Source organism: Cherax quadricarinatus, chromosome 76 (assembly GCF_038502225.1).
Source record: "Cherax quadricarinatus isolate ZL_2023a chromosome 76, ASM3850222v1, whole genome shotgun sequence".
Classification (NCBI taxonomy): Eukaryota; Metazoa; Arthropoda; class Malacostraca; order Decapoda; family Parastacidae; genus Cherax; species Cherax quadricarinatus.
The window spans coordinates 3,276,164-3,299,087 of record NC_091367.1 but is presented as its reverse complement, the minus strand read 5'-3'; the positions used below and the strand labels follow the sequence as shown (position 1 = coordinate 3,299,087).

General features: G+C 41.0%; 1 protein-coding gene across 1 annotated transcript in view; it reads right to left on the bottom strand.

Annotated features, from left to right (window-relative positions):
• The window catches only part of LOC128703623 (profilin-like), a 76,575-nt gene that overhangs the window by 22,081 nt on the left and 31,570 nt on the right, over positions 1–22,924 (bottom strand). The window contains exon 2 of the mRNA XM_053798355.2: positions 21,396–21,512. Coding sequence (XP_053654330.2) covers positions 21,396–21,512 — 117 coding nt within the window. The remainder of the gene's footprint in view (positions 1–21,395; positions 21,513–22,924) is intronic.

Sequence of the window (22,924 nt, the reverse complement as noted above, 5' to 3'; positions counted from 1 at the left end):
GGGGTTGAGGGCCTGTCCTTTGGAATATCAGCAGAAATCTAATTTCCACTACTTCAAGCACATTTTACAGCTAATTTTGGTCCTGAAACAAATTAAAATATTTCAACTATCAAACCACACCAAGAATGCCAATAAAACCATAAATAACATCTTAGAATCTCCCCCCCCCCAGATGTATTTTAAGCCAAACAAGCCAAAAATGGTCAGTTCTGACCCCTGACCCCAGCATGAATTTTTTTTTTTTTTTTTTTTAAACGTTGCACTCACCTCACAGACCCATTCTCTTATCTATGCAAAAATTTACTGCTTACAGCTTATCCAAACAGCTCTGGACTTGGATCTACACGACAGTAAAAGTTAAAATATTGCAAAAAGACAATCCTAGTTTATCACAGGAGTAAGAACTAACATGTACGAATGGTATATAATACCGACAAGATGAGAGTAAGACATGTGCAACATCTGGGTATCTTTATTGTAGACGTTTCGCCATCCAGTGGCTTTATCAATACAAATTCTAGGACATAACTTGAAGACAGTAGAACTATGTACAGAAGATGAGGTAATCAGTCCCTCAACCTAGGAGTAGGTGCAAACAGCATCTCCACGACTATGGTGCTGTTTGCACCTACTCCTAGGTTGAGGGACTGATTACCTCATCTTCTGTACATAGTTCTACTGTCTTCAAGTTATGTCCTAGAATTTGTATTGATAAAGCCACTGGATGGCGAAACGTCTACAATAAAGATACCCAGATGTTGCACATGTGTCTTACTCTCATCAAGAACTAACATTTTATACTGTAGGTACTATTCACATTCAAGTTAGTTTTTCAACTATGAAACTGAAGCAGATGGTATAGTGTGGTGTCTAGGACATGTGCAAAATTATCTTGCATTTTAGCTCCCAATGCAAAGGATATGACAACACTCCCAACTTGACTGGTATGCAGGAAATGGCTAGTTTAGTCATCTACTGTACAAGGATAATTAACAGATCCTTTCTCCATTTCAGTGAGTACAGCACTTAACAAGTTCTGTAAAAGTTTTTTTTTTTACTTTTATCCATACATGTACCTTGTAGTTTTGCATCCATTTCATACTGTCCAAAACAATTTGTGAATGCTAAAAATCTTTTGCATCTGTGAGGAGCCCTGTTTGGTTACCTTAAACCTTGGCTGTCTGGTTTATTGGGCTAAGCTAACTAGCACTACCATAAAACCTCTAATATGCCCCTTTTTAATTTCAGATTTTGCCAACAATTTGTGGCTAGAACATTCTGAAGCAATGGGCAAAGTCAAATTCAGAACTTTGTTCTCATGGTCCAATGCAAATTAACCAACATCTTTAAAAGATGTCAAATGAGAATGGTCAATTTTAAAGAGCCAGGATGTTAGTTTCTGGTTCATTTTGTAAAAATTCACATTCAATGAACTTCAGTCATTTAAAAAATTTCCAGCTACTTATTTTGAATACTCCTAATTCTGATTTAACGAACAAACTGTCAATGGTTGCCCCTTCCCCCATTAGTTTATTAACCCTCTGACTGTCGAAGCCCCAAATTCTGAAGTGTTACAAAGTACACATTTGGGAAAAAACCCTTTTGAAATGATAGAATCTTTCCTCAATGGTAATGACACCAAAAGTACAAACTTTGGTGGAAAACTTACAGAATCACGCTCTTGCAAAGTAAATGATCTCAGCGATACATACGCATCGGCGATTTCGCCACCGAGCCCTATTTTTGGCCAATTCCTTTGCTCCAGTCGACCAAACTGCTATTTCTTTAGAACTCCACTTGTTCTATTGATCAAGTCCAAGAAACCACCCATTTACCAGTTTCAACTACCCAATAATGTGGTTAGAAATTGGCAATTTGGCCAATTTCACAAATTTAAAGATCCCAATTTCAAAATAGGATCCAGAATAAACAATGCAGACATTCCTGGCACTAAAATAACATTTTCCCTGTTCATTAGTCACGTCTCCAGGCCACTATTTACTTAGAATTATAATTCACACACAAAAAGATTTACTGTTATGTAGACTACTGCATTATTGTAATAATTGTATAAATAACGTCAACTCACTTGTGACTGCGTATTAGAATTGCTAGTTGGACACTTAGCGAGACATTTGTTTACTATTGAACATCTGCAAAAATTGAACATTTCAGCCATTGATCTCAATTTCAAGGTCCTTTTCATCATGAAACCAGTCAAAATCATCTATTTCTGTAATGTGTCTTCCATTCTATCAAACTAGACCAAGAAAACTAAAATACAACTATAAACCCTATACAAATAGACCCCAAAGTCAGCATTTTAATCCAAAAGCACTTTTCCACTCATTATGCACTGCATGCTGCAGGATTTTTTATACTGCACACACACACTGACCGGTCATTCTCTCATGTGGGCCTACCAGCTTTCTCCCACAATTTGAAACCACAAGAATTTTGGCATATTAAAGTAAAAAACACCGGCTCATAAGACATACGACACCGACAATCAAAGGGTTAATAGAGTTCACTGTACCATCTAATGATGGCACATTTCTTCCAGTGCTAATAGTGGAGGGATGAAAGTGAGCTGTCTACAAAACTGGTTTGCTGTATTCCATGGCTATGCATTTCTGTAGCTAATTTCTTTCCTCTACATTTCTCTACTCAAATTTTTTTAATTAATTTTTCTTTATACATGTACTTTGCTTTACATTCTTTTCCAACAAAACATTCACAGGACTGCTTTTACAGACAATACTAGAATTTGCAAAAGTAGCATCCAGAAACCAAAACTAAATGGATATTAACCAAGTATTCCAGTGGGCCAAAAAAAAATATGGAGAAAAAAATAGAATAGAATAATCAAAGCAAAAACAAGGGCAGTGATAACAGGACCTCAAACTAAAGGATCACAAGTATAGCCGAGGAAAAAGGGAATGGATGGATAACAAGAACCTTCAGGGCTCCTGCTTTCTCTAGGCTAAATACTGCTGTACATGAACAGCAGTTTTTAAGGCAGGCAAAATTGCAGACCTAGAGAATGTAGAGAACCTTCACTGAAGGTATACATTCAATAAAGCCCCTAAATTTCTGAAACATTTCAAGTTGCTTGACTTTTACTACTGGGAAACCAAGAGAATTTACACTAAGGAAATCTTGGGGAAGGAAACTAGACAAGCACCTCTTAAGTGTGAGCAATCAATCAGGCTGTGACTGACATTGGGCTGAGAGCAGCAACCTTGATTTATCAGGCAAGAACAAGACAAGCCTGACTCCTGGATAGGCAGCAAGGTATGATATGAAATGTATGAACTAGGAAAATATAGGGAAGGTTGATCAGTCCCTGATCAAATGCAAGGCCTGGTCAAGGACCAGGTCATGGGGGCACTGGCTTTTTAACCCTTTGAGGGTCGACAGGCCCTCTCCGAAACTCGTTCTCAGGGTCGGCCAAATTTAAAAAAAAAAATTATTTTCTCTTATGAAAAGATAGAGAATCTTTTCCCGATCATAAAGACACCAAAAGTATGAAATTTGATGGAAAACTTACGGAATTATGCTCTCGCAAAGTTAGCAGTCTCGGCGATGTTTACGCATTGGCGATTTTGCCCACTTTGAGCCCTATTTTCGGCCAATTTCACTGTACTAGTCGACAAAAAACATGAATATTTCGCTAGAACTCCATTTTTTCTATCGAATGGGTGCAAGAAACCACCCATTTATGAAACTCAACTATCCAGTACAGTGGTCAGAATTTAGCAATTTTGCCAATTTCACACAAATTTCAAAAGATGTCAATTTCCGAATAGGGTCCAGAATAAACAAGACATTCCTGGCACTAAAATGACATTTTCTCTAGTCATTAGTCACGTCTCAAGGCCCCTCTTATATTCTTTTGCTTTCCACTTTGAATTTTTATTTTCACAAAAAATATAAGATTTACTGTTATGCAGACTACTGCATTAGTGTAAAAAATGGTATAAATATTATTGGTGCACTTGTGAAAGAATATTAGACTCACCAGTTGACGTGTATTGCAAGCTTGGCACGATTTGTTTACTTTTGAAGTTTGGTAAAAATCGAACATTTCTGCTATTTTGAGCTCAATTTCAAGGCACCTTTCATTGTAAAACCAGTCAAAATCATCTCAATTTCTGTAATATGTCTTCCATTCTATAAAATGAGACCAAGAAAACTAGAATACAACAATAAATACCATACGAAAATACACTGCAAAGTCGCTGATTTATTAAAAAAAAATGGTCAAAGTTTTTTTTTCTCATTATGCACTGTGCTGCAGGATTTTTTTTAGACTGTGCACACTGACCACAGACCCATTCTTTCATATGAAGGCCTACCAGCTTTCTCCCACTAGATTTGAGGCCGCTAGAATTTATGAGTACTAGTACGTCAAAAACCCCTACGCGTAAGACGTACTAGTACGACCAAAACCCTCAAAGGGTTAAATACCCTCCAGGTAGACCACCATACATCTGTCTTCAACAGGAAGCTTTCAAGTTAGTCTATTCATCAGCCAGGCTGTGGTTCTTATGACCAGAGCTTTGGTAAGATGGGTAAGGACAGAAATATTGGAAAAGGGGTAGGCTGTGGTTTATACATAATGCATGGCCAGTGGGTAACACCTTTGTTTATCAGACTACTTAACCAGGCCTAGTCTGGAACTAGGCCATAGTGCCACCCCCCCCCCAAAAAAAAAAAAAAATTTAGTTTCTTACATTCCTGGTTTAAAGTGTTCTGCACATTTTAGTGTGCAAACTTTGTACCTGCAATTCTGAGGGCCAACCATTTCATAACTGCCTTTTATATATCTTTTGCATGTTCTTTTAATTAACATCCCAGCCCTGGGCCAAGCTTGTCTGGCACCTGCCTGGTCAATCAGAGTGACAACCCACTGGTTCTCTTATGCATTACAACAAGGTTTATCTAGCACTGAGGAAAGTGTCTAGCTTCCTCAAAGACTTCAATACTTCCAGTAGTGTTTCAGATATAGTCTGCCAAGATTTTAAAGTCTGGGAGCTCGTGCATGTTTGCAAGTGTCATGCCCACAGCACTCCACTAGATTTAATCCAGACTCCTGTACATTATGGCAGCATTTAGATTTGGGGCTAAGCCCTAAAGTATTTTCCACTTCTATTAGCATGCATATCATGACCATTTTCTGAGGATTTACATACTAGCCAGATTCCTAGATTCTCCCACCATAGTACTTTACATATTTCACTTATTCTGTGGCAACTGAAGGGCTTACTGTAGTTTCCAAAGTTTTCCCTGCATCAAATGAGCACCAGACAAGCAAGACTCCAGAAGTAGAATGACTCGACTAAGGTAAAGTTATCCATGAAGTTTAACCCTTTCAGGGTCCGTCCCGTAGATCTACGGCTTTACGGCGAGTGTCCAAACAGTAGATCTACGCCATGAGCTCAGCTCACTGATAAACTGAGTGGTACATTTGGGCCTAGATATGAGAGAATACATCTATGTGGTATGTGTGCACCACATAAAACAGATCCTGCAGCAGTGTATAATGAGAGAAAAACTGAAATCATGATTTTTCGATTAAAACAGCGACTTTGCAGTGTTTTTTCGTATGTTTTTTATAGTTGTATTTGCGATTTCTTGGTCTCTTGATAGAATGGAAGACATATTACAGAAATAGAGATGATTTTGATTGGTTTTAGCACTGGAAATGGCTTGAAACTGAGCTCAAAGTAGCGGAAATGTTAAATTTTTGCCGATATTCAAGAGTAAACAAACGACCTCACACATCTAATACACGTCAGCTGGTGGGTCTAATATACATTCACAAATATGGTGGTGATATTTATACAATTATTACAGTATTGCATAACAGTAAATCTATTTTTTGGTGTGAATAAAAATTCATTGTGAATAAAAAATCAAAATGGAATTTATTTGTAAAGCCTCAAAATGTAACTAATGAACAGAGGAAATGTTAGTTTAGTTCCAGGAATACCTACATTGTTTATTCTGGAGCCTATTTTGAAATTGGAATATTTTGAACTTTGTGTTAAATTGGCCAAATTAACAATTTCCGATCACTATTTTGTAGTTGAAACAGTTGACTTGGCGATTTCTTGTGCTCAATCGATAGAATAGAAGTAATACTAGTGAAATAGCTAAGAATTTGGTTGATTGGAATAATGTAATTGGCCTAAAATGGGAGTCAAAGTCGGCAAAATCGCCGATTCGTAAATATCGCTGACATCAAAATTCGTGAGAGCATAATTTCGTCAATTTTCCACCAAATTTCGTACTTTGTTTTATTACCTTCAAAGATTCTCTACGATTTCATAAGAAAAAATAACTTTTTGAAAATTCTTGGACACTGGTGCGCGACTCCAGATTTGGGCCTTGGACCCTGAAAGGGTTAAGATTGTTCCACTGGTTTCTTGCCTTTTCCTCTGAATCTACTTTGCAGCATTAAATTTTGCTGCTAACAATTACATACAGCACTTTCAGACTGCAAAATAGCTAAGAACTAGGGAGACCTAATGGATAGTGCCTTAATAGCCCCATGGTCCACTAACCTTCAAGTCAACATCCACAATAGGTTTGTACAACCCACAGGTTGTCTACTCTTGACACTCAATACTGCCAATTTCAAGTGATAGCAATACACTTGTCTGAAATTAGGCACCCTCCCATCCTATGTATTAAACCCAATTATACCCAACTTCTCCATTACCTGGCATTGAACCTTATGAGTAATGCCACCCCCATGAACATAGGGTTGCCTGAAAAACCATTGCAGTCATTTGTACTTTTATCATGATGACAGCAATTCTCAAATTATGAAATTGGAAGTAATTTTGCTGAAATTCAGAAAAGTTTACAAAGTTCAAAACCAGACATTCCAGGACTAAAGCAACATTCCCTGTTGATAAATCACATCTTCAGACCTCTCCTATATTGCACTTTCCCTCCATTTTGAATTAAATTTAACCAGTTCAGATAAAATACAACCAGGAATGACTGGGCATGGTTTAGTGACAATTTAACAAGATCTAGTAAAAAAAAAAATAGGCGGGGAGAAGGAGGAATGACAGGGAGCAGCAGCTTGGCCCATCCCCAGGAAAATCTTTTTATATCAAATTTCTGCTACAGACCTATTTCAAGCTATTTTTGGTCTTTAACCCTTTCAGGGTCCGTCCCGTAGATCTACGGCTGGTCGGTGAGTGTCCAAACCGTAGATCTACGCCAAAATTCTAGCGCCGTCAAATTTAGCGCGAAAGCGCTCATAGGCCTACATATGAGAGAATGGGTCTGCGCCGTGGGTGTGCGCCGTAAACAAAAAATCTAGGCGCCTGCATAGCATTGTGGGAACGCCGGCTCAGTCACCCTTGTTCACCATGTCTCGTCGCAAGTCAGCTCTCACTCCCCGGAAAATTGGGACTCTCCTCTTCCTGTCTGATAGTTCTGACACTGATGGAAGTGGAAATGAAGACGAATTCTACGGCTTTGATAAGTTAGTGACCGAAAATAATGACCAGGATATCGATAATAGTGCAGAAAACCCCGACGATCCTCGACCTTCTACCTCTGGTGTGGGCACTCGTGACTCACGGTCGGGTGTTCCTAAACGTAAGAGAAAACTAATATTTTCCCGTGGCCTGGCCTCTGACTTCAGTAATGACGATTCTGACGTGGATTGTGATTTTATTGCGCTCGACTATCATTCGAGTAGTGATAGTGAGGAAACATTCACCAGTGAAGCGTCGGTATGTTCGCCGCCGCATGCGCTCGGGTAGTGTACCCTATGCTGTGCCCAGGGGACGGAGTTCATCCCGGAGTACATCCCGGAGTACATCCCGTGGCCCTACACCCGTTTTAGGTAGTGATAGTGAGGATGATGTGGCTACACTTGGCATAGATGGGCCACAGACATCAGTGGATGGTGTTAGTGGGGCTGGTGGTGGTAGTGGCACCGCCATGCGTGACTCGCTGTGCCACACGGGAACCCACGCTGCTGACTCGTCAGTTCAAGGACAAAGCGGAGCGTCACCCACCAGCCCGCCACAACCAGCCTATGATGTCCAGTATCCACCAGCAAACTCCCAATTTTGTTCCCAGCCCTCACCACTTTGACGACTCGCAAAGTGGAATTCTACCTACCTGTCCCCTTGGAACCACGGCCAATGAACTGGAATTCTTTGAATTATTCTTTGACCAGCCATTGATGGAAATTATTGTCAGGGAAAGTAATAAGTATTTTCAGTACACCATGGCAAATACGATCTTATCACCACAGTCAAGACTACACAGGTGGAAAGAGACGACTGTTGCAGAAATGTATTTGCTTTTTGCAACAATAATGCTTATGCCTCACGTCTATAAGCATAATATAAAAGCATACTGGTCCACAGATCGGCTAATTTGTACCCCATCCTTCAGTGAAATAATACCAGTGAACAGGTTTATCTTACTGTTACGTATGTTGCACTTCTCTGACAAAACCAGGCCTGACAGAAGTGACAGGTTATACAAGATTAGAAATGTTTTCATGTATCTCAAACAAAAGTTCAGGATATACTTTTATCCATTCAAGAATCTTGTAATTGACGAGTCTTTGATTTTGTTCAAAGGTAGACTGTCATTCAAGCAGTATATACCGAGCAAGAGGAACCGCTTTGGTATAAAATTGTTTGTACTCCGTGATTGTGACAGTGGCCTGGTGTTGGATATTGTTGTATACACGGGTAGTAAAACATTGAAAGATACCAAGATGTTATTGGGTATATCAGGTGACGTAGTGAGAAACATGATGGCACCTTATCTTGGTAAGGGCCATACATTATATACCGATAACTGGTACACAAGCCCATTACTCAGTGATTTCATGCGAGTGAACAAGACAGATGTGTGTGGCACAGTGCGTTCTAATCGTAAACATATGCCCAGGCTCAACGCAGGTGTTCGTGGTGATGACGTGCAGGTGTTTACTGCCAATGACATCATGGCATTACGGTGGCATGACAAACGAGATGTCACATTGTTGACAACCATTCACCGTAATGAAATGCAAGACAGTGGCAAAGTTGATCGAGTGACTAATGAACGTATTCGAAAACCAGTGACAGTGATTGATTATACACAAAACATGCGCTTGGTTGACAAGTGTGACATGCAGATTGGTTTTGTTGACTGTGTTCGTAAGAGTTACAAGTGGTACATGAAACTTTTCTTTCATCTCATGGACATTTCAATGCTGAATGCATATAATATGTACCAAATAAAGACTGGTAACAGACCACCGTATGGTGAATTTTGTTTGTCTGTTGTCAGACAACTCATAATGAAGTACCAGGTAACAACACCTGCAATACAACATGGTCCTCGAATTCATCACAATATACCCAAGCGTTTGAGGAAAGAAGGTGATCATTTCATAATACAGCTTCCTTCAACTCAAAAGAAATTTGCTCAGAAGAGATGCATTGTCTGTGCACAAACAAAACGACGGCAACAAAGACGCAAAGACACTTGGTTTATGTGTGAGGAATGTAAGGTGCCTCTGTGCATGGTGCCTTGTTTCAAGGAGTTCCACAAGCTCCAGCAGTTCTAAAACCATGTCCAGTGATTGTAAATATGTAAATATATGATAGAACATTAGTATTATACAATATTTGTGCATGTTTATTGTAATAAACAACAGTGGTAAACAATAATATGATAATAACTTTAGTGCGGTTATTGTGTTCAATACAGTGAGTTTATATATATACACATTATATACAGTATTGGTCTCTCAGGCCCCCAAATGTTAGTAGGAATAGAAAAAAATTGGAAAAGAAAAGAAAAAACAACTAAAACAAAATAATATAATACGCGTATGTGGAATTCGTCGATGTTGCCGCCACCACATCATTTTCTACAAACTTCTTGGCACTGTATCTCGGTAAGTACTGATCAGATTCTATTTTTTTTTGTTTTATTACCTTCACAAAAATATGCTCTTTAATTCTGTAAGAAAAAATAATTTTTTTTTTTTTTCAAAATTTCTTGGACACTGGTGCGTGACTTCAGATTTTGGCCTTGGACCCTGAAAGGTCCAAACAAACCAGCATCTTCCATTTCAGTAGCATATCTCATTCTATCAAATTACAGTAACAAAAAATCCTACAAAATGCCTGACATTTTACCCAAAAAGTTTCAGTTGGCTTTTCCACCTATCTTTCTCATGGAGAAAACTGAAAACTTAAGCCGTTTAATTTCACTAACAGTCACAGAACTTATTTCTTGGAGATTAAATGAGGCCATGATTAAATTGATTTATTTCTGTAAAATAAAAACAGAAAAGCTGAATTAAAAATTGCTGGAAGCATGATAATCATCTAATTCTACACTAATTCAACACCATCATTCAAGAATATGGAACATGGTTTTTAAGCAACACGTCGCTGCGTCAAAACTAAAAACTACCTTACACTTGCACAGCAGGGTCAGCACTGTCAGCGACTGCTCTACCTAGCATGCAGCGTCTTATCTCTGACATGTGCGCATAACAGCCAAACAGTCACTGGAACTGAAGCACACAGTTCCATACAAGTATTTTTCTAAATTTTTCATGTACTGGTGGATGGCTACTAACATTAAGCTTAAGGATTACATGATGAACAAGTATAAAGAAAAAACTATATTGAATGTTATCAAGTGAAAATAAGGGGTGCTGCAGTTCCACAGTGCCTATACACGAGCCACCACTGCCTGGGAGTCAACTGATGGGTTACATCTTGGGTAATGGTCAAGCACTACAAGCAACTTAAAAATCAAATGACCTGATGCCTCACTAGGATGCAACCACTGAGCAAAAATTACTACCTACAAGAGGCTCTGTAGACTGCAAAATATCAGAGGGAAAGTAGGGGTGTCATGTCATATGTACACAAAAGATAAGGTTAAGAGGCCAAGATAACAGCCTCCCATCCTTGCAATCTTCAAGGGAGTAACTGTGCACATTAAGTCGGATCATAATCAGCCAAGCTGTGATGCCCAGGTTAGACTTGCCAGCAGTAACAGCCTGGCTTATCAGGCTGTAATAAACCACCTGGCCTGATTTGAGACTGGCTTGGGTGCAGTGACAGTCACTCAGGTAGCCTCTACACTTTTGATTTCTGAACTTTCACAATTTCACTCAATTATGAAAGTGTTGCAATAATGGGCCAATTGCAGGTGGTTGACAAATTTAGATAATTTCCTGGATGGTTTTGTTCCTTGTGCTTGTTTGGTATGAAAGTTTGCTTAGATTATATGACATGCTCTAAAGAAATTCAACCTTTAGTACTCTATTTTATCTCTGCTTCCTGAAAGTAATATTTTACAGACTTTTCTGTATTCAGCTTTCCCATGCACTAGCAAGAGGAATTTAACCCTTTGACGGTTTCATTCGTATATATACATCTTACGAGCCAATGTGTTAGACGTATATATACTCTTCTAGCGGCTCCAAATCAAGCGGGAGAAAGCTGGTAGGCCCACACGAGAGAATGGGTCTGTGTGCAGTATAAAAAAATCCTGCAGCAAGCAGTGCATGAGAAAAAACATTAAAACAGACTGAGGTGTCTTCTCGTAGTTTTTATGGTTATATTCTCTTTTTCGTAGTTGAATTTGATAGAATGGAAAACGTATTATAGAAATGGAGGTGATTTTGACTGGTTTTACTATGAAAAGGACCTTGAAATGGAGCTCAAAGTAGGGGAAATGTTTGATTTTTACTGGTTTAAGAATAAACAAAGGAGTCCAATAAATGTCCAACTAGCCATTCATTAAATATGCAGTCATGAATGGGTTGACATTTCTATACAATTATTACAATATTGCAGTAGTCTGCATAACAGTAAATGTTTTATATTTTTTAAAAATTAAAAATAGAAAGAAAGTAATATCAGAGGGGCCAGGAGACAAGACTGATGAACAAAATGTTATTTTAGAGCCAGGAATGTCTGCATTGTTCATTCTGGACCCTATTTTGAAATTGGCATTTAATTTGCATGAAATTGGCCAAATTGCCAATTTCTGACCACTTTATTGGGTTGTTGAAATCTGCAAGTGGGCAGTTTCTTGTACTCAATCTATAGAACAAATGGAGTTCTAAAGAAATAGCTACGAGTTTGGTTGGCTGGTACAATGGAGTTAGCCGAAAATAGGGCTCAAAGTGGCCGAAACCACAGATTCTTAAGTATTACCGAGGTCGCTAACTTCGCGAGAGTAATTCCACAAGTTTTCCATCAAATTTTATACTTTTGGTGTCATTATCACTGGGAAAAAGATTATCATTTCACAAGAAAAAAATTTTTTCTTTCAAATATTTTGAGAGACCAGGAGACTTCAGGATTTGGGGTTGCATGCACCCCCCAATCAATACCCTAATTTTTAGTTCTACAGAACACACTTAAGGCCTGTTCACTGACCAGGCTGTGGGGAAACCAAGTCTTGAAACCCTCCTCCAGGTAATTTACATTGGCTGTTTAGGTTACCAACACAATGCAAGAACTCAAGAGGCAATCTGATCATAGCACCATTTGTATTCTTTAGGGAAAAACCTTCAAGCAAAATGTGTTTAGGTGGTACACCAATTCATGCAGTGCCGAGGAATAACAAAAAAAAGGCAATCCAATGACAATACACCTGGAAGGGTCAGGCAAGACTACCTACTATTTCAGTTTTTTCCATAGTCTACAGCATTTTTATCAACTTAAAACTCAGGCAGCCAAGATTTTTTTTAAAATCTAGATCACCTTAGAGTTATGGAAATTTCTTTACTGCATGCAGGGCTAATTTTAACACTAAGTAGCAAAGAACTGTGGACAGGAACACAGGTTATGTAGAAATTGCCCAGTACACCTTAGGAGATGTACAATGTCCCCATGGTTATTTAATATTTAGAGATGCAGGTGTTAAGTGAACACTAGACAATTGGGGAAAGATTGAAGTTAAATTATAATCAAAAAGAAGCGCTAAGCCACAAGGGCTATACAGCGCTGCAGGGTAGGGAAGGAAGCGAGGGTATTGGATGGCAGAAGGGAGTTGGGATGATCAGCAGGTTACAGAAAACAGCGGGGCAGGGGATAGTACGGGGGTAGAGGGTAGCAAGAGATTGAAGTAGAAAGGGCTGAAGGTATCAGAATTTGTGAAGTCAGTCAGTTGTCAAAAAGTCAATGAGAGTGTCCGGATGAAAGGTGGGTCCATCAGCGAGAAGGGAAGGTAAAGAGTAGCGGAGCGAAGACGACGACAGAGGTAAATTCTGCATGCTCGTTGATAAAGTGGGCAGTCCAAAAGAATGTGGCTGACTGATAATGGAGCTTGGCAATTCTCACAGAGGAGCAGGACGCCTCTCCATGAGATATCCACGAGTAAGACGAGTATGGCCAATGCGAAGACGGGAGAGAGTAGTCTCCCAACCTCGACACTGGTGATAAGATGGCCAGTAACCTATACTCGGTTTAATAGATTGAAGTTTGTTGCCGAGCATAGTAGACCAACGTTGTTGCCAACGGGTGTGAAGGTGGGAAGATATTGCAGCAAAATAGTCCGTAAATGGAATACCTCTATAAGAAACTGGTAGGTCATGTACTGCTGACCGCGCAGCAGTGTCTGCCTGTTCATTGCCCTGTACGTCAACATGACCAGGGACCCAACAAAATACAATATCTATGCTTGGTAAAGATGCGGAATCGCCAAAGTTGGATACGGAGGACTAAGGGGTGAGGTGTATCAAATTTTTGTATAGCCTGTAAAGCACTAAGGGAGTCTGAGACAACCACAAATGACACAGGCATAGATGCAATACGGATAAGTGCTGTACGGATGGCATACAATTCAGCAGTAAAAATACTAGCCGAAGATAGTAAATGCCCTTGTACGACGCTGTCTGGAAACACTGCTGCGAATCCTACGCCGTCAGAAGACTTAGAGCCATCTGTGTACACGGTAATGGCATGAGAAAGTGAAAGTGGTCAAGAAAAAGAGCAGGAAGTGACCGTAGACAGTTGGGCTTTCGAGCAAGGGAGGGAGAAAGAACAGACTCGAACAGCTGGAACTTCCCAGGGGGGTAGGGAAAAGTGAGAAGCTACATGTACATAGGAAGGTGGTAGCTGAAGAGAAGACGAGCGAATGAAGGCGGAGAGAGAAGAGACGGAGTAAACAGGGGCGGCGAACAAATAAAGAATGTCTACTAATATCAGTGACCATTCTATAAATGGAAGGATTGCGGAGATCATGAGAGAGTACATAGTAGCGAAGGCAATGGGCATCACGGCGATCGGATAAGGATGGAACGTTCGCTTCTGTATAGAGGCTCTCGACAGGGGAAGAGCGAAAAGCACCAAGGCATAAACGTAATCCTTGGTGATGAATGGGGTTAAGGCTAGAGAGAGTAGCAGGAGATGCCACTGAATAGATCTGGTCACCATAATCAAGTTTCGATAAAATAAGGGTGGAATGTAGGTGGAGGAGGGTTCGACGATCAGCTCCCCATGAAAGATGAGCAAGGGTTTTAAGAAGGTTCAGTCGGCTGTGACAAGTTGCTTTCAGAGAGGTAATGCGAGGTTTCCAGGATAACCTACGATCAAAGAGGCCCAGAAACTTTACTATCACGTTTAGGGATACAGGAGCCAGAGAGGTACAAAGGATGATCGGAGATGACAGAGCGTCTAGTGAAAGTAATTTGGTGGGTTTTAGTGCTGGAAAATTTAAACCCACGTGTGGTGGCCCAATTGGAAACACGGTTGACTGCATGTTGGAGAGAAACTGTAATGAGGTGACAGTCAGCGCCTGCACAGGCAATAGCGAAGTAATCAACAGTGATGACCAAATATTTGATGGAAGACTAGAGGCCAAATCATTAATAGCAAGGAGAAAAAGTGTTGTGCTCAGAACACATCCCTGGGGGACACCTTTAGCTTGGATAAAGTCCGGGGAGAGCACATAGTTAACCCTTTCAGGGTCCAAGGCCAAAATCTGAAGTGGTGCCCCAGTGTCCAAGAATTTAAAAAAAAAATTTTATTTTTTCTTATGAAATGGTAGAGAATCTTTGTGAATGTAATAAAACAAAGTATGAAATTTGATGGAAAATTGACGAAATTATGCTCTCGTGAATTTTGATGTGTCGGCGATATTTACGAATCGGCGATTTTGCCAACTGACTCCCATTTTAGGCCAATTACATTATTCCAGTCGACCAAATTCTCAGCTATTTCACTAGTATTACTTCTATTCTATCGATTGAGCACAAGAAATCGCCAAGTCAACTGTTTCAACTACAAAATAAAGCGACCGGAAATTGGTAATTTGGCCAATTTAACAAAGTTCAAAATATTCCAATTTCAAAATAGGGTCCAGAATAAACAATGTAGGTATTCCTGGCACTAAACTAACATTTCCTCTGTTCATTAGTTATGTTTTGAGGCTTTACAAATAAATTCCATTTTGATTTTTTATTCACACCAAAAAAGAAGATTTACTGTTATGCAATATTGTAATAATGTTATAAATATCATCACCACATTTATGAATGTATATTAGACCCACCAGCTGGCGTGTATTAGACGTGTGAGGTAGTTTGTTTACTCTAACATCGGCAAAAATTTAACATTTCCGCCACTGAGCTCAATTTCAAGCCATTTCCAGTGCTAACACCAATCAAAATTATCTTTCTGTAATATGTCTTCCATTCTATCAAATGAAATCAAGAAATCACAAATACAACTATAAAAAAACATACGAAAAAACACTGCAAAGTAGCTGTTTTAATCGAAAATCATGGTCTCAGTTTTTTCTCATACACAGTGTGCTGCAGGATTTGTTTTATGTGGTGCACACATACCACAGATGTATTCTCTCATATCTAGGCCCAAATTTACCACTCAGTTTATCAAGAGTGAGCTGAGCTCATGACGTAGATCTACGGTTTGGACCCTGAACGTAAAGCCGTTGATCTACGGGACGGACCCTGAAAGGGTTAACCCGAACACGGAAATGCCTGTCAGTTAAAAAGTTCTTAAGGAAGGATGGTAGATTGCCTCGAAGGCCTAAGGAGTGAGCTTGGGCTAAAATATTATACCTCCAAGTTGTGTCATATGCCTTCTCAAGGTCAAAAAATATGGCAATAACTGAGTGGTTATTCGCAAAGGCATTACGAACATACGTATCCAAGCGTAGTAAGGGGTCTATGGTAGAACGTCCCTTACGAAAGCCATATTGACGAGCGGAGAGACTTGTGTGTCTCTAAATACCACACTAACGTCTATTTACTAGGCGTTCCATTACTTTGCAAACTGCACTGGTAAGAGCAATGGGGCAATAGTGGGAGGTTTCATGTCCCGTAGTGCCTGGTTTGCGGAAAGGGAGAACAATGGCGGATTTCTACAGCTGTGAAAGAACTCCTTGTGACCAAATAAGATTGTAAAGGCATAATAGGACTGCAAGGGCTGACTGATGTAAATGTTGTAGCATACGAATATGAATGTCGTCGGGCCCAGCTGCCGATGATCGGCAAGGTGAGTGTTGCCTCCAGTTCTTGAAGTGTAAAAGGCACATTATACTATTCTTCTCTGAGAGAAGAAAAGTCCAAGGGTGCTAACTCTCTGGCAGACTTTGAGGAAAGAAATGAGGGGCATAGATGGAGTCCCTGAGAAATACAGACCAGATGATTGCCAATTTCATTGGCAACATCTAGTGGGTTTGCTATATCAACACCGGCAACCCGCAGAACAGGAGCCGGGTCAGGAGAATATTTACCACTCAGTTTTCGTACTTTTTTCCAGACTGCACTCAGAGGAAGCAGAGGTGATGGTGGAGAATTTCGCCAGCAAGTGTTTAGCGTCACAGATGACACGGCGAGCGATCGCACGCTTCTGTTTAAAATCAAGGAGAGTCTCTGTGGTTCTATTGTACCGGTACCTGCCTCATGCAGCGCGTTTCAAACGTACTGCACGAGCACAAGCAGGAGACCACCAAGGCACGCATTTCTGAGAATGCCTCCCTGAAGTTTGGGGTATAGAATGAGAAGCTGCGGTTAAAACGGAGGATGAGAAGAGGTGTAAAAGCTCATCGATGGAGGACGAAGAAGGAACCTCTCTAAAAACAGTTAGGTGTGAGTAAAGGTTCCAATTTGCCCGATCAAATTGCCATCGTGGGATGCGAAGAGGTGGTGAATATGAAGGGGAAGTAAGAATGATTGGGAAATGATCGCTGTCATGTAAGTCCGGGAGAAGAGACCAAGTGAAGTCTAATGCGGTGGAGGAAGAGCAGACAGAGATCGATGCAAGAGAGTGAGTCCGAGGATCAAAATGGGTGTGCGTACCTGTATTTAAAACATTGAGGGGGTGGGTGGCAAGAAAAGCCTCTAACTGAATTCCATGGGAATCACAGTGAGACCCCCCCCCCCCCAGAGGAAATGGTGGGTATTAAAATCACCAAGTAACAGAATCGGTGGCGGTAATGACGAAACAAAGGCAATATCCGGAATAGATAATGCCCGAGAAGGAGAGAGATGTAAAGAACAGAGCGTATACCACCTATGCAAGTGGATACGGGCTGCTGTGTAATGCAGCAAAGTATGAACAAATAGCTGATGGTACGGAATATCAGTGCGTAGAAGAAGGGCACTTTCTTTAAAGGTCCCATCAGGAAAAGGATCTGAAGAATACAATAAATTATAGCCTGAGATGGAGAGATAACAGCAGAGTAATTTTGGTTCCTGTAAGCAAACACCAACAGGGGCAAACTGGGAGAGTAACATCTGAAGCTCGCTCCGATTACCCGAGGCCGCGTATATTCCACTGTAAATAGGCCATGATTGGCAATGAAGAAGATACTTTAAATCCGCAGGTAAGGGTTCCTACGGACTAGAGGGGTTAGAAAAGTCCACATGCGGAGGCAGTGGAAAACGTTCAAGTAGCGAAGGAACGGTGCGCTGTGAAGAAAGGAGTTGCGCAGATGGAGGAGAGGAGAGAAGGAACAGAGGGTGGATCAGTGTCCATTGATGGTTTGGTCTCTGCAATATATTCAGAGATTGCTTCAAGTGTTTCGGAATTCAGAGACGTCATATGGGAGACAATATTGGAAATGGTAGGGGGAGGATGAGTAAAGATTGGAACTGTATTGGACTGTACCAAGGTAGGGGGGGGGGGCAAAAGGGTGGAGGGAACTGGAGAAGCGTGGAAGGGGACAGAAGAGGCAGAAATCTGGGAGGTGGCAGAAGAGGAAGAAACCTGGGAGGGAACAGGGAAGGAAGGTACAGTACGAGGAGGAGGGTGAACCTCTACACTTGTAACAGAGCCAGCGAGAGGGGGAGAACTAGGGACAGAGATGGAGGGTAAAATGAGGTGGAAGATGGGGTAGGTGGTGTTAACGGACCTTTTTTTGACTTAAGTAGGGTGATTGGGAGGAGGTGTCATACGAGATCTCGTCGTTACTGAGGCTTGTGAGAGAACACGAAGCAATATCAGACTGAGGCGCTGAAGTAGGGATGTCTGAGCTGAGGACAGCAAAAAGATTAGATACAGGAGTGACTATGGGAGAGGTAACCACAGGTGGGTGTAGAATATGGGATACCAGAAGTGGGGGGACGTTTTGAAACACGGGAATAAGAAACGCGTGGGAGTCTCCCTTGGAGGCGGAGATGAGAAACTGCCATGGCATAAGGGAGACCTTCTGTCTGAGGTAACTGATTTCCCGCTCGTTTAAATAGACTTGACAACGGCGAGAGTACGAAGGGCGAGCCTCATGACAGTTAAGGCAAGAGGGAGATTGATTGCAAGACGTATGAGAATGGTCATCGGCACCAGACTGGGCATTCGGCGATAGACCTGCAATATTTCGCTGGATGGCCAAATTGCCAGCAATTTCTACACTGTTGCGGTGTAGGGATCACCTTTCGAACTTGTAACCGATGTCCTGCTACATAAACTGAGGATGGGAGTTCTCGGCTGTCAAAAGTTAAACAAGACACATTGCTAGGGTATCGTCTCCACCTGTGGGCAGGAACAACGTAAGTGTCTACCTTGAGGATTGGGAGATCTTGGAGTTCCAGCTGTTCAAGAATGTCAGTGCCACATGTCTGGAAATTTTGTTGAACTATGGTATGGGGCAGAACGACGGTACCACTACAAGAATTGAGGGAATGATGTTTTTCAAGAGTGACAGGAACGGTATCGATATGGGAAAGACGAGAGAGCTCATGAGCCTGGGTAGCATTCTGTACGGTGATGAGCGTACCGCTCTTAAGAGCATGAAAAGAAATATCTTTACCAACATGGCGTAGGAGTGCCTTGCCAATACTGTGGTCAGAAAAATAGGCAGTAGAGGAAGTCGGTCATAAAGTGAAGAATTTAGTCCATTGTTCAGTCTGAAACCGAGCGTGGAAAGGTAGTGAAGGACGTGTCGATCGTTTGAGAAGAACGAGAAGTATCATCAGCAGGTAATTGTCGTTGGCGTTTAGGTGTGGGACCAGAGTTGGTCCGACGTGGAATGGGTCGGCGATTTGAAAATTGCCGCACCGTAGAGGGAGAGGCCGGAAGCATAGTCAAAGGAGAGCGAAGGTCTGATAAATCGAAGGAGTCAGTCGAGGTCTCAGTACCTGAAGCGGGTGAGGAAACAGCACCGGCAACAGGTACAGAGGCATGAGGAGTGTCTGAAGAGTGGTCCAAAGACGAGGCGGGGTCAGAACGGGGTGCGGTATCAAGAAGGGGCCCGGGGGTAGGAGGTTCATGGACTAGGACTGCCATGGTTAGGTTACTTTTCTTTTTGTTTTTAAGAAAAAAAAAAATAAAATAAAAAAAAAAAGGGGGACAGGGGAGGGATAGTTCCTAGGAGGAATGAAAGGGCCAGAAATCTCCCTCCGCGCCCAAGAGGACCTCAGCACCGCAAGTAGCGCAGATGCAGCATGGAACCCGTGCCATACCCTACCCATCATGCTAGTAAACTAACAATCCGGGATAGCAACCTCACATCTGCCGAGCTACTTCGGACAAAAGAGAGGGCGGCCGAATATCCGCCACAAAGCATACCTCCTTCGGCACCACCCCCGGAATCCGAAAGGTGGCTTCCAGAGATACACCCGTCGCCCGAAAGACACCCAAAGCTACTCCGGGATACCGGAGAGGGATCGAGACATCCCTAGGCGATCCAGATTCCACGGCAAACTACGCCACCGCCAAGAACCTCAATGGAATGGGATGGACCCTGGTATCCTTTCCCCTACCTAGGAACTAGCGCACCTGTGGGAGAAATCCCAAAGGCCAAAAAGAGGAAGGGCAAAAAGGAGGGGTGGGGAAAGGAAAGGAAAAAGGGGAGGATGGGATAGGGGAGGGGAGATTGGGGGGTAATTAGGTTCGGTCTGAGGAAGAAGACCGACAGGTCTAATTCCTCAGACCAAGAGCCTCTTCACCACGCCAAGGAGCCCCCCTTGAAGAGGAAATGATTCTTTAGAAGAGTAAAATGGCAAAGGCTGGCAAAATAATTTGGGAGGGTATGTGAAAGGAAATTAAAAGTAAACAAATGAAAGAGCAACACTAGAAAAAAAAATTGTATGCAAGGAGACTGGATACAAGAGGGAATATGGAAGAATGTACCAATTTGGGAGTGGACTATCCAGCATGTGGTTCTACCAGGTGAACCAGAATTGACAAAGGAAGAAAGGTGGGTGGTGCAGCAAGGAACCTGTAGTGAAACTAGAGGAAAAAAGCGATGTACCAGTAGTGGTACCAACACTTGTGGGTATGAAGATGGGTTTTGAATTTTTAAACAAGGTGGCTGCAGGGCAATGTGTGTTGTGAATATTTTACATGAATACTGGAGACAAAGTTTGGTGAAGTTGCCAAATATTTCATAGGGCTGAGAAGAGGTTCACAAGTTTTGGACTTCTAAAGGGAGAAAATTGGAGGACTAGGAGGGCATGTAAATCTGGGGTGGATGGAAGAGGTAGGGTCATCCTAAGAAAGGCTGGCAGGAGGGGTAGGGGGTAATGGAAATTTCAAGAGCTTGGAACTTTGACAGGCTTGCAAGAGCACATTAGTAATGACTGAAGTCAAGTGGTTTAAAAATTTATGTGCTGGTGCAAGTAACACTTATGAAGAGACTGGGGGGGACCACACTGCACAACTTTAGTTCAGGGGGGGGGGGGTGAAAGTACAATGCCTGCATTCTGAAAGGGGTGGGGGACAATATAGTTTGGAGGGTCATCTAATGTCAATGCCCTTCTGGTAAGACTGACAAGTTTTTTGTTGGGTCATTATACATCTAGGAAAACTGCTGGAGTATTATAAGAAATTTATTTAAAACTAAACTACCCAGGAGAAAAAACTAAATTAGGACATTTGCTGTGCAACTAATTGCAAATTTCCCCACTAGCTTACCTTGTCAGTGCCCGAGAGGTAGAAGAACTTTTCACCACCTATAACAACACCTGTCATTGCAAGATTGCTTTGATCTGCAAAACTGCTAGACAGCTTCATTAGCTCATCTCGTGTCGGCTGAAATGGAAAGAAAATTTACTTAGTGAAAAATAGGACGCCAAGAAGAAAGATTACACCCTAAATACTTTACCCCATACTTATCTATAATTATATTAATATAATGGAAGACTACTGAATTATAGTGGTTGGTTTCAGGGCCAAAAGCAGCTTGAATCAGATTCAAGGTAGTGGAAACTATTTTGCAGATTTCCATGATGGCCAGTAAGCACCCCCCCCCCCTTGGTGTTAGTTTCAACAGGTCGATTCAACTACTGGGGATGCTAGAAATCATGACCAACCACTTCTGGTTATATTTTATTATCCAAGAAATAAGAGTCAATTTAGCACAATTATGAATTCAAAATGAAAATAATGGGAGAAGCCTGGGGATGTGATAAATGAAATGTTTTAGTGACAGGAATGTCTACATTGTTATGTACTAATTTTTAAATTGGTAATTTTAATTTGTAAAACTGGTCAAGTGGAATTGCTTAACCCTTTCAGGGTCCAAGGCCAAAATCTGAAGTGGTGCCCCAGTGTCCAAGAATTTTCACGAAATTTTTTTTATTTTTTCTTATGAAATGGTCAAGAATCTTTTTGTGAATGTAATAAAACAAAAAGTACGAAATTTGATGGAAAATTGACGAAATTATGCTCTCGTGAATTTTGATGTGTCAGCGATATTTACGAATCGGCGATTTTACCGACTGACTCCCATTTTAGGTCAATTACATTATTCCAGTCGACCAAATTCTTAGCTATTTCACTAGTATTACTTCTGTTCTATCGATTGAGCACAAGAAATCGCCAAGTCAACTGTTTCAATTACAAAATAAAGTGACCGGAAATTGGTGATTTGGCCAATTTAACACAAAGTTCAAAATATTCCAATTTCAAAATAGGGTCCAGAATAAACAATGTAGGTATTCCTGGCACTAAACTACCATTTCCTCTGTTCATTAGTTATGTTTTGAAGCTTTACAAATAAATTCCATTTTGATTTTTTATTCAATGAATTTTTATTCACACCAAAAAATAGAAGATTTACTGTTATGCAATATTGTAATAATTGTATAAATATCACCACATTTGTGAATGTATATTAGACCCACCAGCTGGTGTGTATTAGACGTGTGAGGTCGTTTGTTTACTCTTGAACATCGGCAAAAAATTTAACATTTCCGCCACTTTGAGCTCAGTTTCAAGCCATTTCCAGTGCTAAAACCAATCAAAATTATCTATTTCTGTAATATTTCTTCCATTCTATCAAATGAGACCAAGAAATCGCAAATACAACTATAAAAAACATGAAAAAACACTGCAAAGTCGCTCTTTTAATCGAAAATCACTCAGTTTTTTTTTCTCTCATTATACACAGTGTGCTGCAGGATTTGTTTTATGTGGTGCACACATACCACAGTTGTATTCTC